General features: G+C 43.0%; 1 protein-coding gene across 1 annotated transcript; it reads right to left on the minus strand.

Annotated features, from left to right (window-relative positions):
• Positions 1-857: 857 nt before the first annotated feature.
• Positions 858-13,131, minus strand: kitb (KIT proto-oncogene, receptor tyrosine kinase b). The gene is made up of 21 exons (XM_068750640.1): positions 13,077-13,131; positions 11,379-11,654; positions 11,017-11,301; positions 9,045-9,184; positions 8,550-8,718; positions 7,504-7,693; positions 7,317-7,432; positions 7,069-7,183; positions 6,563-6,753; positions 6,144-6,250; positions 5,425-5,551; positions 4,958-5,062; positions 4,116-4,226; positions 3,424-3,562; positions 3,129-3,193; positions 2,785-2,876; positions 2,476-2,598; positions 2,256-2,367; positions 1,937-2,036; positions 1,451-1,556; positions 858-1,057 (listed from the first exon to the last, which is right to left on the minus strand). Exons 1-21 carry the CDS (start codon positions 13,129-13,131, stop codon positions 914-916), a joined length of 2,868 nt encoding a protein of 955 aa, XP_068606741.1. The 3' UTR covers positions 858-913.
• Between the last annotated feature and the right edge of the window lie 218 nt (positions 13,132-13,349).

Below are 13,349 nucleotides of genomic sequence, written 5' to 3' on the forward strand. Positions count from 1 at the left end.
TTTGTTTTCATGGTGTTTGTTTTTTTAAGTTATGTTCAACCTTTTTGGTCAGTTACAACCCATAAACCTGTAAAACAGTCTTCAGGTGTAATTATAATAATAATAATAATCTCAAATAAACCATTTCAAAGCTTTTCTGAAACATTGTTTTATGGACGTCCTCTCAGAATGTCTGGTGACTAAATCAGAGTTTCTAAGACAAACAGAAAAATATACTTATTTTGCCTTCTTGCAGCAAGATGAGAATAATAACGCCACTGCCCATAATCAACAACACGGCTCAGCATAGTATAAAAAGACCACAAACAATGACCCTGACCAAAGTAACAACAACAACAAAAAAGCCTGCTATAGTAGCCACAACGTGCTCCAGATCCACATACTAGCCCATTTACAGTCTTTACGCTAAGCTAAATTAGGCAGCGTTTGGCCTTCCCACCCGTAAGCAGAGGCATTACACTGGTTTCAGGGTCATCAATGCAAAAATAATCTGAAACAATAAACACACTTATTCTGTCCACTCAGCACAACAGCAACCCAAAGGTCAAAGTGCTCGGAGTTACTTTTATCCAAAACACCGGAGAGCAATCGAATCCTGTGTACCCAAACTCCTCCTGAACGGCAGACACAATCCTGAAGTCGGCTTTATTTTTAGACGTGCACCTGACATAGACATACCTACCACAGAGATCAATATCAATGAGGATAATACTGAGAGCTGAGTGCAGGACGTATAGAGTCTGTGTGAGTGTGTTTTGCAGGAAGCCCAGCGGTTTCTTAGTTTCAGGGAGTGTTTTGTTAGTTCAGGGAGCGTGCTTGCCTCTTTTATCTTGTGCAGTACATGATACGAATGATCGGGAATGTAAGGGGCTTTTATGTTTTACAGCAGTGTGTATGTGCGTGTGGGCGTGTATCAGACGTAGTCCAGGAAGACATCCGCCGTGCTCTGCAGTAAAGGCTGGGTGGGGGCTGTCGTGCTGCAGACCGAGCTCAGTCTCTGGGATGACCCCCTCTGCTGCTCTGGACGGGCTGAATTGTTGCTAAGCCTCAGGTATACCTGAGGAACGTCACACATTACGTGGGTTGATGGACGCGCTGCATGTTCTCCGTGATTCAAAAAAAACACCATCCGACAGCGTTGCCATTAACATACTTGGGTCTCACTGTCGTATGCAAAGTAAACACAAAAACAAAGTCTCTGCAAAGTCACTTATAAAGAACGTAGAAGAACAAAAAAAAACAAGAGCGACATCGAGAGCAAAATGATATTGCATTAAAGGCAGACAGAGATATTTGATTTAATTCAAACATACGGCTCTGTCCGCCACTCCAGGTCTCCACGCTATTGAATTACATAAGAATCTAAGACCGCTGTGCAATATTCAAAATGTTTTATTAACAAGCAAATCCGCTGAAACAGGACGTCTTAAATGTCCTTCCATCTACTTACATTCTTGGTATTCTCTGATAGGTGTCGCTCAGTGCTCTCCACCAGTTTCCCAAAGGAGGGCCTTTTCAAAGGATCATGGCTCCAACAGGACAGCATCATGTCGTACCTTAAGAGATTAGCGAACGTGTTTACTGCTGCACAAATTAATCCAGACCCGGAACATCCTGAAGGTCCGCCAATATAAAATAAACATTACATTTATTTCTGCAATAGTTTATATTACATGTATCACCATAAATGGAGCAATAAAACAACTGACTGATTAGTTTATTGCTAGAGAATGTCCCCAGGTCTAATGACTTACATCAATGTAAACAGTCAATTGTTTTTTATTTGCTTGCCGGTACATTATACAAAGCAAATAAACAGAAGACATGGATTGGTTGGAATGGATTGCAATACGTTCTCTGTAGTTTGATCTACAAATATATATATATATATATATTATTTGTCAACAACAAAAATACCTAGAATTTAACAACTTACATCTGACTCGGTGCAAACTCAGGTCTGCTCATTCTCTGCCCGTCTTGAATCATCCTATAAAACGACGAGCCTACCTGCATCCCCGGGTATGGGCTGTTACCTGCAACACAGCAATACATTATTTTATGACAAAAATCACAATTTCCTATCAGGATTCTGGCTTATAGAGCAAAATGTCTGCTCTGAAATGATTCATCACATTTTGCAATTTTGCTGCTCCGGAACATTATCAGTATCCCTAAATAAATTCAAGTTACTAAAAATGACTCAGACATTCTAAAGTTGAAATAACATGATAACTTTTAACTGGAAACATTACCGAGAGAGAAGATTTCCCAGAGAAGGATGCCATAGGACCACACATCGCTCTCAAAGGTGTAGACACAGTCGAAAATACTCTCGGGAGACATCCACTTGACCGGTAGTCGAGCCTGCGCGATGGACAGACGCACTTTAAACCCGAACCCGTTTTCATTTGTTTTCAGTTTTTCCAAAAACACAATATTTCCTATTTATTTGGATGGAAGGAAGGAACTGACGTTGCCCCGGAGCACATAGCTGGCATCTGTCGTGATGTCTCGTGCCAATCCGAAGTCACAGATCTTGGCCACCCTGCCATGAGTGAGCAGAATGTTTCTGGCTGCAAGGTCTCTGTGGATACACTACACACACACACACACACACACACACACACACACACACACAACAGCATGCAAAATAATCAACTTGTTTTAAACCATTCAATTTAAAAGGAAAATTGACACTGATTTATGTAAGGCAAATTATACAAACACATAATTGCTCTGAAACATACGCAAAATAATAATATCAATCTGCAGAGGTCTTACGTTCTTAGATGTGATGTATTCCATTCCTTTGGCCACCTGGTAGGAAAAGCTGAGCAGATCTTCGGCGTCGAGGGACAAGTCATCTACGTCATCTAGGCAAAGATAAGGTTGCTCTGCTTTAGTGAATGAACCCAGAGGGTTTACAAAGAAATGGACATTTACTGCTCATTTCGGCGTGTGTGACATCCTGAGGTTCTAGCATTTCCAAAGGCAAGGCGTTATATTATACAGAATGTAAAGCCCACAGAAGCATTAACTGGCATTAGTTTTATTTAATAGACTTAATTTAAGTTCAGTGATTGTGTTACTGAACAGCATGAAGAAATGAGTAAGCGACCTCCTACCTGACTGGGATGGCCTTTCTTTCTCAGGGGGTCGCATGGGCATGTATGTTATGCCGCTCTCCTCTCTGCAAGACACACACACACACACACATATATATATATATATATATATATATATTAGGGCTGTAAACCAGTATTGATGATAATCATGGTATTCTTTTTTTTTTTATAGCATGTATAATGATCCAGTACCGCTTGAACACGGTGTGATTTCTACATACATATATATATAAAAGCACCAAATGATAAATATATTGTAGCTGCAATCACAATTTCAGAAAACAAAAGTACACACCTTGCAGTCTCCGTTTGGTTTGAAGCATTGCAGTCGCCGCCACCTTGAGTCTTGGAGTTTAGAAAGGACTGTCTTTTTCTGTGCAGAAAGTTGAGGAGATCGCCATAGCAACAGTACTCTGTGATCACCAGAATTGGGCCTGGCAGGATGCATAGATAAGAAAACCATGATTACTGGGCTTTAAACCATCTGGCAGCATGTGACAGTGAAAAACAGGCAACCCGCTAATACTGAGCCACGTCAACTGTCACAAGACATTTTTGAACAACAAGTGTATTGAAAAGCCGATTTCCATATCGTCGTGCCAAAACGATCCAACGCTTTGCACCAGCTTCTTCAAATTAGTGTTCGTTCACGCAGGACAACAAGAATATGTGAAGCGTTCAGCATTTCCCTCGTAATCACAAATTTGTGATTCTAACTGCTGATTTACAATCAATTCTGTGGGCTAGACGAGTCGGTAATATTGATCAACTGCATGGTAAATTTGTGACCAGTCACACTGCGTCACGTTTTTACATGAGAGCTGTTCGATGCTGGCTGCCTGGTATCTGATTTTTAAGAAGAGCCCAATATTGGCTGACATAGCATTAAGTCTGTGCATGAACGTATGCCTGCGTAAATCTTCAAACAATTCCCATTGAACAAAATCAGTCGATACATTTAATGAGCGTTTTTCAATTTGCCCTCACCTCCAGCAGTGCAAGCTCCCAGCAGGTTCACAATGTTCACGTGGTTTCCCAAATAAGTGAGAACCTTCAGCTCTGACATCAGCGCCTCCTTCTCCGTAGAATGAGCGTTAGCTGCAATGACATCATTTACAAAACGCCGTCTCATTAATTGTGGCCAGTCGCTAGAACTGCAATTTATGTTCTGTTTTATGTTAAAATAAAACAAAAAAGTACAATCATCATTATTTGATATCATTTTGACAGGGCCCCAAAACAATTCTAAGGGTCCCTAAAAAAAGAAGTGCATACAAATAATATAATAACTAGTTTTTATTCATCCAAATACATTTCTGTTAGCTGGCAAGTAAATAGTAATGCTCTCGTCATAATAATACTGCACACAAATATAACACAAGGTGTTATTTTATTGTTTTTATATATTTAATATATATAAAAAAATATTTATTTTTGGTTTATTTTTTTACATCAGACTGATTTATTGGTGCAAAATCTGCTGAATGTAATTCATTTCTGTTAATTTTTCCAACTCCCCCTAGTAGAAATCCAGCTTTTGCCTTTGAGTGTCTGAAATCTAATCTTTGCTGCAGCAAAAAGATCCGGCGCATGTGGATCTTTTCACTGCAAGGACCTTCTCAGGCAACAGGAGTATTTTTTTTTTAGAAATGTGTTTTAGGAATAGGGGCTACATATAGAAATGTAGATTGCAGACTCGTAATAAAATTAGGGGCAAGCATTTCTTGCCGTTTCTATGCACAGCAACAACAACAACGCTAACTGTGAGGAACAGGAAACGGTGCTTTGCACGCAGCTACAGAAAAGAACAAACCGACACACACGCTTACGTTTCAGCATCTTAACAGCGACAGTCGTAACGGTGTCTGCCGAGCAGAGCCCATACGCTGTGGCCCTCACCACCTTCCCGAAAGCGCCAGAGCCCAGGGTCTTACCTGTGGAAACACCAACCCTTCAGCATTATTCACTTGTTTCTGTTGTTCTAATCGGACATGTCTGAGACATTTTAAAAACACTCCTTGGAGTAATATATGAATGTTTCAAGGTTCCACAGGATCATGATAAGTGTCCGAATTATTCTGAATCAGCTGAGCGTCTATTCAAAATCATGGCCACACATACAAAATAAACTGCATCCTCTTCTTGAAGGTGATCTCCGGAGAGAAAAATGTTTCTTTCTTGAAAACATCTTTCTGTTATTGCTCTCTGCTCAAAAATCAATTATGATTTGCCCGTGTCTGATTATATTATTTTAATTTATAGAACTATTATTGAGAGGTGGAAGTCTGCGTCATACCAAAGCGCAGTTTTTGTCGAGGAAACTCCCATTTGGAGTCATATGGTAGCTGGGTGGGGTCAATATATATGTAGTTGTTGCCATGGAAACTCTCAATCACCTTCCACTGGATTTGGAACTTGGGTTTCTGGAAAGTTTTGGGAGAAAAGATGGATTTATTTAGAAAAGATGATGCTCAGCCAACTACATGGCTGTGTAGCTCACATTCAATTTTTAGATTCACTTCAGCTTTCAACTTTTGTCTAGACTACCCCCTGATGATCCCCTGTGAATTCACATAAAGCCTGAGCCATCTGAGTGCACGTCATTGGCTTGGATCACGATCTGCGTGTCAAAAGCACCTTCAGCTGCACAAAGTCTGCACTCCGGGTTGCTGATTGGTTCGTTTCAAACTCATTTGACCACATTCACATGGATTCAAAGGACGTGCTTCCACTCAATTGCTGAATATCATTACCAATTACATACAAAAAATACTCTGATGTCAAATATATGTTTCTATCTTTAACCATAATCATGCGTGAGTCATGGAGGGGGAGTGGCCATTTCTCTTCCCATGATCAAAACGCTTTATCAGCCGTGGCAGAATTGCTTTCAAATAAATATTAAACGCTTTCTGAAATAATTTATGGAATTGATAGCCATAGATTTTACAAGCCTTCTTCTTTCACTTTGATTAAATACGCCTTAATTTGCAAACATTTTATTTCCCATCTTACCTGCATGTACTTATAGAGCAGCAACACTAGAATGAGGCTGAGAAAGGCACCAGTGGCCACCATGCCAATTAGAAGGGGAGTGAAGAGTTTATGCGGAACAACGCGCTCTGGGAGGATACACAGATCAGACTGATTAGACATTACAGAAAATGAAATCAGATTACAGTACACACAACATTCTCCCAGTGGACACACACATGGTCCTTATTTGTTGTTAAAACAGGCAGCTGCAGCAGTGGTGCATTGTTAGCGTCAAGGATTAGAGACTATACCATGCGTATAATCCCCTCTTGCACAGTCAGCACGTTTTAATCTTGTTCAATCTGCACCCAGTAGCTACACACATGGCCTCAACCAGACACAGGGTCAGGGGTTAAGTGTCCCCGCTGTGTTTCACTGATGCAGCATCTTTAACGTACCGCTGATGGAGAACAATGTGAAGGCCTCCTCTTCCTCTGTACTCGCCACACACTCCAGGGTGTGGTAATGCGCGTGCTGCTTATTGCTCACATTCAGTCGGCTCTCCACCTCACTCCTGCCATAGGTGGACTCTGTCACCATGGCAACCTCAGGCGTTTCCCACTGTGTGGCGTTGGGCAGGTGTGAGCACCTGTTGGGGGATTAGAAAGTTGCTTCAGGTCACATTTGCCCTTCCTGATCAATAATCAACCGAGATATTGAGGAACAAATTTTGCAGCTGCAATGTTAATGAAAATTTCAACTTGATCCATAATCCAGGATCTTTTCTGAATTGTCAGCAAAAATTTAATAATCTGTTCCTGGCAACATTCCCAACATTTCATCCAGATCCGTCCAAAACCTTTTGAGTTATCTTGCTAACAGACGGACGGACAGACAGACAAACAAACGGCGGCGGAGGAAGTACACACTCGTTTAATAAAAGGTAGCAGATTTTTAACAATACCTTGTGTGAGGCAGTTTACAGAAGTACCAGTTGATTTTCGGGACTGGGTAACCAGCAGCGATGCATCGGACCTGCCCGTCAACGGGGCCGTCTTGGGCGATTATTACAGGTTTACCTTATAGACAGAGGGCAATAGAATAGAAACATTTAAGATGCATGCATATACATACTAAGTGATTGTTACAACTTAGATAACAACAACAACAAAATATTACATTGTAATTATATATAAAGAAAGAGCAACTTACTGTTGACGTACACTTGGAACAGGTGATCGACAGATGCGTCCGCATGACTCGCTGAGAACTTATACACACCCCCCTCTGAGCCGAGGACTCGCACTAGTTTCAGCTTGCTGATGTATCTGATATATTTAAAAAAATGTATTTTACATACTGTACTTGTGTCCCTGCGAGTACTGTAAACTGGCCTTACCTGTATTTGTGGCGGTGGACGGTGATGACGTGCTCGGTGGTGTTCAGGAGCCGTTTGCCATTGTAAGACCAGGACAGCGAGGTCGGGACAGGATAAGCATCAAACTCCACTCTGAGGCTCAGGCTCTCCCCCTCTTTAACAAAGGCCTGAACTGGACCCGGGTGTCCGAGCATGACAATGAAGCCTCGCTCTGCAGGAACACAAAAATATACATTTCACTGTATAATGCATGAAAGATAGACATCCAGCCAGACAGATTATGATTTGATCAATTGTGTTATCTGAACTTGATTGTCTAGCTCTAGCAGATGCTGTTGTTGTAATATTTTGTGCTCGCTTTGAGTTCAGACCCTCTCGCTTGTAAATGATGTTGCACAAGGCACAAGGTGCAAGCTGTTTCCCTGAGGCATCTGCATGCCAATTTACACCTTATTCAAATCAGGCACGATAAAAATCTACAAAAGCGTTCAAGACTGGGGTCGGTGGTTGAGATCGAATCGATGGTTCTCTCTGAAGGAACATTCCTGTGATACTGCGGATGAGGCCGGGGCGTGGCGGTCCAGTCAGAACAGGTTAGGTTCTAGCGTATTGCGGCAGCATCTGAAGCACTAACTGAACCGACGTCCCGTCAGGGTTTGGTTCTTGGCTCGTTTGTTTTTGATTTTCTTTTTTTTTTTATGTTCCTTGCATTTCCTGTTAGTCATTCTGTCCTCTCTCTCTCTCTCTCTCTCTCTGCAGTGGCCGTTGGCGGAGGACAGACTGGCAGAGCGGAGCAGACACACCTGTGATCCATTTTCCCATCATTTCCCTGCCTTCACAATCACTGCTCACCTGATCTCACCCCCCACCGGATTGTTGCTTTGTCTCTCGTGCCTGCCTGTGGTGACCAGTGGTTTTTGCACGGTGATGCCAGCCTGTGCTCTCGCCTTATTTAAGTGTAAGTTTTTGGATGGTAATTATTCTGACGGTGATTTTTGGTTTCTGGTTTGGTACTCAGTTGAATATTTTTTTGGCTGCAAATTTTTGTTATATTCGTCAGTACTCACTGTGGACGTCCAGCTGCAGCGCTTTGACGCTGGTTCCTCGCTCGTTTAAGGCGGAACAGCGGTAAGAGCCCGAGTCTAACGGGCTCACAGATGTGATCAGGAGTGAGGTGGCACGCTGATATCCATGGGAACCCGGCAGGATGTGTGAGCTATGGGACTCTTTAGGACGCTGCAAAACATCGGGGGGGGGGCAAAGGTCAGCAATGTCTACGTCCTGACGCGACAAGATTTAGCCAATCAGGTTCCTTGTTTTAAAGGTATTATACTTCTAATGGCTGTTTGAATAAATAAGTGTTCCTTGTCGTGTTTTCATCTTAAACGTGTGGGTGTGGTATTTTCTTGTATCGCGCGTACTAGTACCAGCAGCTAGCAACAATTGTCGACTCACTCGAAGAAAACCAAATAGAAAGAAAAGACGGTTCGAAACACATGAAGTCAAACAAGAATCAATCGTCCTGACACGGAGCGATCAGTCTTTCACTTCAGCGGCCTCACCGCTGTCGAAGGGAAATCCCACTTGAGACTGAAATCCGGGTTGACGTTGGTGGAGCTGCAGGTGATCTCAAACTGCTCTCCGTCTCTAAGAATAACATTGTCTCTCTGGGACAAAGTAACTACTGGAGGCAACTCTGGCACTGGATGAAGAGAGCAAAGGAAATATGTTAGCTTTGCTCGAGAAACAAGCAGGAGCAAACTGACACAAAAGGCCTATTAACTCCCGAGTCCCCACGCCCTTTCATTAAGTCTTATGAGTCACGGTGTTTGTGCTGCTCACTGTACTGACTGAGTGTTAACTTATTCCATATGGTAAACCAGTACGGATTTGTCAAAAGCCTGTTAATCCGAATCCAAAATATATTTCAGGGAGATGCCGTTAAAAAAAAAAAAAACACAATGTAGAAATAAATACTAATACCACAAGCATACGGTATTTGCGTGTATAAACCTGTCAACCATGCAGACAAGAAATACCTGCGGACGTCACTTTGGCTGGTTGCGTTCGACAAACACAGCCTGCATGCGCCGTTACAAAGCTTTGTTCGGTGTGCTACACTAATCTCTCTGCCCTTCCCGCCCCCGTGTCTCTTTTTCGCTCTTTCCATCAGTCAAAAGTACTCTCGGCTCCGCCCGGCTCGTCTCTATTTAGGCGTCGATCTGCTGCAGACCAGACTGAAAATGCTGATCTAGCGAAAGGACGAATAGAAACACAATCAGTTTCCACTGACATCCACTTAAAATGCTTTTATGGTACGGATTCTATCAATAAAAGTCATAATAAAAACTAGACAGCACTCAGAGAGCACAATCATAATATATAACACCTATAAATAGTATACTATATATATATATGTGTTTATATATATATAGGAAAGATAAAGATCTTTTTGACTTTGGAATTCTTTGGAATTTCATTGAGTACTTTTCTGTTGCTGTTCCGGATCTGTATATATTTGGATGGCATTGATAATGCTGCCTTCAAATCTATGCAGCCTGAGGTTACAGCAACTTGATTAGCAGCAATTTAAGAGCACCCAGTCCTTCTCTGAGAACCAAAACTATGAAACCTGCACGTTTTTTTCGGGCAAGAGAAAGAGTTTCAATATCACGCACCATCTGACACCATTCATCTGAAGTGCTGAAGTCATTTTATCTCCTGCTGTGTCATTTTCTTTGGCTAAATTATGAGGTAATCCTTTCACATGCATGCTGAGTCAGCACAATGGACTTATCGCCTGGATATTGGTCGTTTGGGTTTGAGCCATATGGCAGGGAGTTCGCAGCATTCAGTACTGGCGGGTCCAAAAATGCTACTCATGGGGATTAATGCAACACATCGATTCTATCAACTTTTTTTCCCTCTTGCCAAAGTCCTCTTTGCTATTTTGTTTTGCTTAAGCAGCTGTAAAATATTTCAGTGGGAGTGATATCACAGCATTATTCCAATTGAATGCAAGAACTGTCTGTGTGTTTGTCTGTTTTTTTTTTTTTTTTTAAATCATTTACAGCACTTTTACTATGATTTATCACTGACTTTGGAAGGGACAGTTAGGAGGAAATAAAGACAGCTTTCGGCAGGAAATCATTGATGTTCCATAAATTATGTTCCCTTCGTCGTGCTTGTTACTGGGAGCAGGGCCCCACATCTGGGGGGCGGGGGGGGGGGGGGGTAGACCACAAGAGGGATAAACTTTGCTATTCCCGTAGCTCTTAGTTTAACTTTGTACATCTTGCCTTCTCTTACTTGAAATCATTTCTGTGAAGGAGACAGAAGTCTCTCCCTTACAACTGCACTCGATCGATCTTTTTTTTTTAGCTTAATTATCACCTGAAGGACAAATTTGGTAGACCTATGAGACTTGTAGAACTAATCAACGCTGGTATGAGACAATTTAACTGACATGAATTTACAGTTTTTAGAAAACAAGGGTAATACAAGTTGCCGTTGTTCATCAACTCTGCTCCTTACCAAGTCGTACGTCCACGGTGTATTGGCGTGATGTCACTTTCTCGCCGCGGAGCCGTCCCACACACGTGTAACAGCCCTCGTATTCCTTTCTCATACTGCTGATGACGATGCCTCGTTGGAGGCTGCTGCGGTAACTCACGCCGGAGGGCAAAGGTCGTCCGTCGCAGGTCTCTAACGCAATGCCGGTGACCTCGGGGTCGGTCGCGAGGCAGGGGATGGAGCAGTTTTCACTCTGACGTACCAGAATGACATTGACCATGGTGCGCTGGAAGACATTCTGGGGATCTATGAAAAGGAGATCGGTTGGCGTTATCACACAGACGCGCAATCCCGGGCCTCTCCTGCCCACCTTGAACACCCACCTTTTACGTAGACATAGATGGAGCTGTTTCGCAGCGTGGCGTTGTTGACGCACACGTAACGCCCCATGTGATAGGCCTGCGCTGCCGACACTTTGACGTAAGCCACTCCGGCCTCGTCCACCTCTTCCTCCAGCCTGCGAGTTCGCTCCCTCTGCCACCTCAATGGCGACGGTGCACCAGGCGTTGTGGCATTGTCATGGCAGCGCAGCTCCAGTTTGCCCCTCTTGGGAACGACTACATGAGGCCCGCTGGGGGAGATGACTGGCTCGCACCACACTGGAACAGAGCGCATAAAGCATGGCTGACGCTACACATGGGTAATGTATTTAAATGTATTTGGTAAAAAATGAGGCAGGGAATAAAAAGGAAGAAGCTACCGGTACTTTCAGCAACGTTTACTATAATATAAATTACTACTTCTCTGATAAAATTAGCAAGAAGGAAATGGAAATCAATGAAAATGTGTCACATTATTAACATTTATATATTTATTGATGTACAGTATTTATATTAGCAGTTTCAAAAAATGTGTGGAAAAACATCAGTTTGCTGGGAACTTTTTTTCCCAGCGATATAAAATACATTGTTCAGTATTTATTTTGCCCAAAAAAATAAAAGGACTCGAATAAAAATTGACTGAATGTTTTTCGTAGTCTATTTATCAATGTAACTGTCTATAGCACTGGATAGAATGAGATTGTTAATTAAAATGCTATGATTGTTACAGAGCTCCTTAGTTGATCAATCAATAATTATGACCTCTTACCTGCTGAGTAATCGCGCATTAGGTTCCTAAATCCATACCCTTAAGATGAGTAAAGTAGCATTTTTTTCCTTTTCGTTTAACCCCCCCCCCCCCCCCCCCCCCCCCTTCAAAAAATAAAAAGAATTTGCCTTCTCTCTCTTTCTTTGGCAGATTTCCCACATGATAGCTGTTATTTCAAGAACAAGACTTTCATGTGACTGTTATACCTCCAGGCCTGCTTGAGAACCCAAGCTGCTCCGGATGCAGCAGGGTACCCCCCCCCCCCCCAGCTCCCTGCAAGAATATCTCTCTTTCGCAGTTGGCTCTGTGTGTTATTTGAGCAGGCAAACGGTTTCATACAAAAACCCGAGGCTGTTGTACGACTAAACACAAGGTCGCACTGCAAGAACGCCAAGGTGCGCGTCTGTGCGCTTTTCACCACAATCCCTTCTGCTACTGCCAAACACACACATATTAATCCCTTTTTCTTTAGGAGGGGATTCATAATTAATGGTCCTCAAAAAAAGTTGCCCCCCCCCGCCCACACACACACACACACACACACGCACACACACACGCACACACACGCACCTCCACCTGTTGCCCGTCTGTAACCTGGAGGCATTTTCCTTCGACACCAGTTATTCAAATGAGTGTCTGATACGATCAGCAGACTCTCGGTGGGGGGATCGCACCGTTAAACACGCCTGTTACCCACGTACGTGGGCTGCGTTCTGGTTTCTTGCTCATGGGCACAGGAACGATCGCAATAAATGACGCAAAAAAACAAAAACATTTTAAACGCCACTTTAAACGCGCGAGATAACAGCAATTATAATTGTAATAATTATTATAAATAATGACATAAAAATACGAGTAAACACATCCCGAGTCATTACAGCAACATTAAAGGCACGTTTTCATAGAAGGGGGGGGGGGGGGGGGGTTCTTACCTGTTAGTGGGAGGACAAGATAACATGAGACGAAAACAACCCCGTGGCATCTCATGGTGAGGCGGGATCCAAGTGTTTTTCACGTGCGGGTCTCAGCATCCCGCGCAGAGAGAGAGAGACGCGCACGGCAGCCCGCACGGACAGGTCGCTCCACGGAGTCCACGGTAATGAGCGCACAAACACGATGATCCGGTAGGATGCGCCTCCCGTGACGGGGAGTCACGGCGCCGCGCCCTCTCGCTGGCTCGCCGCCACTCCTTTCTGCCCCGCATC

The sequence above is a fragment of the Brachionichthys hirsutus genome, chromosome 17, assembly GCF_040956055.1.
Source record: "Brachionichthys hirsutus isolate HB-005 chromosome 17, CSIRO-AGI_Bhir_v1, whole genome shotgun sequence".
NCBI classification, from domain to species: Eukaryota; Metazoa; Chordata; class Actinopteri; order Lophiiformes; family Brachionichthyidae; genus Brachionichthys; species Brachionichthys hirsutus.

What these genes read in the sequence shown, in the direction of transcription:
- kitb (XM_068750640.1), bottom strand. Translation starts at nt 13,131, where the DNA reads ATGAGATGCCACGGGGTTGTTTTCGTCTCATGTTATCTTGTCCTCCCA. An exon ending in CATCTATGTCTACGTAAAAG is followed by an intron (nt 11,302 to 11,378) that starts GTGGGTGTTCAA and finishes TCCTTTTCATAG; the next exon opens with ATCCCCAGAATGTCTTCCAG. An exon ending in GAGTTTGCACCGAGTCAGAT is followed by an intron (nt 1,557 to 1,936) that starts GTAAGTTGTTAA and finishes TAATCTCTTAAG; the next exon opens with GTACGACATGATGCTGTCCT.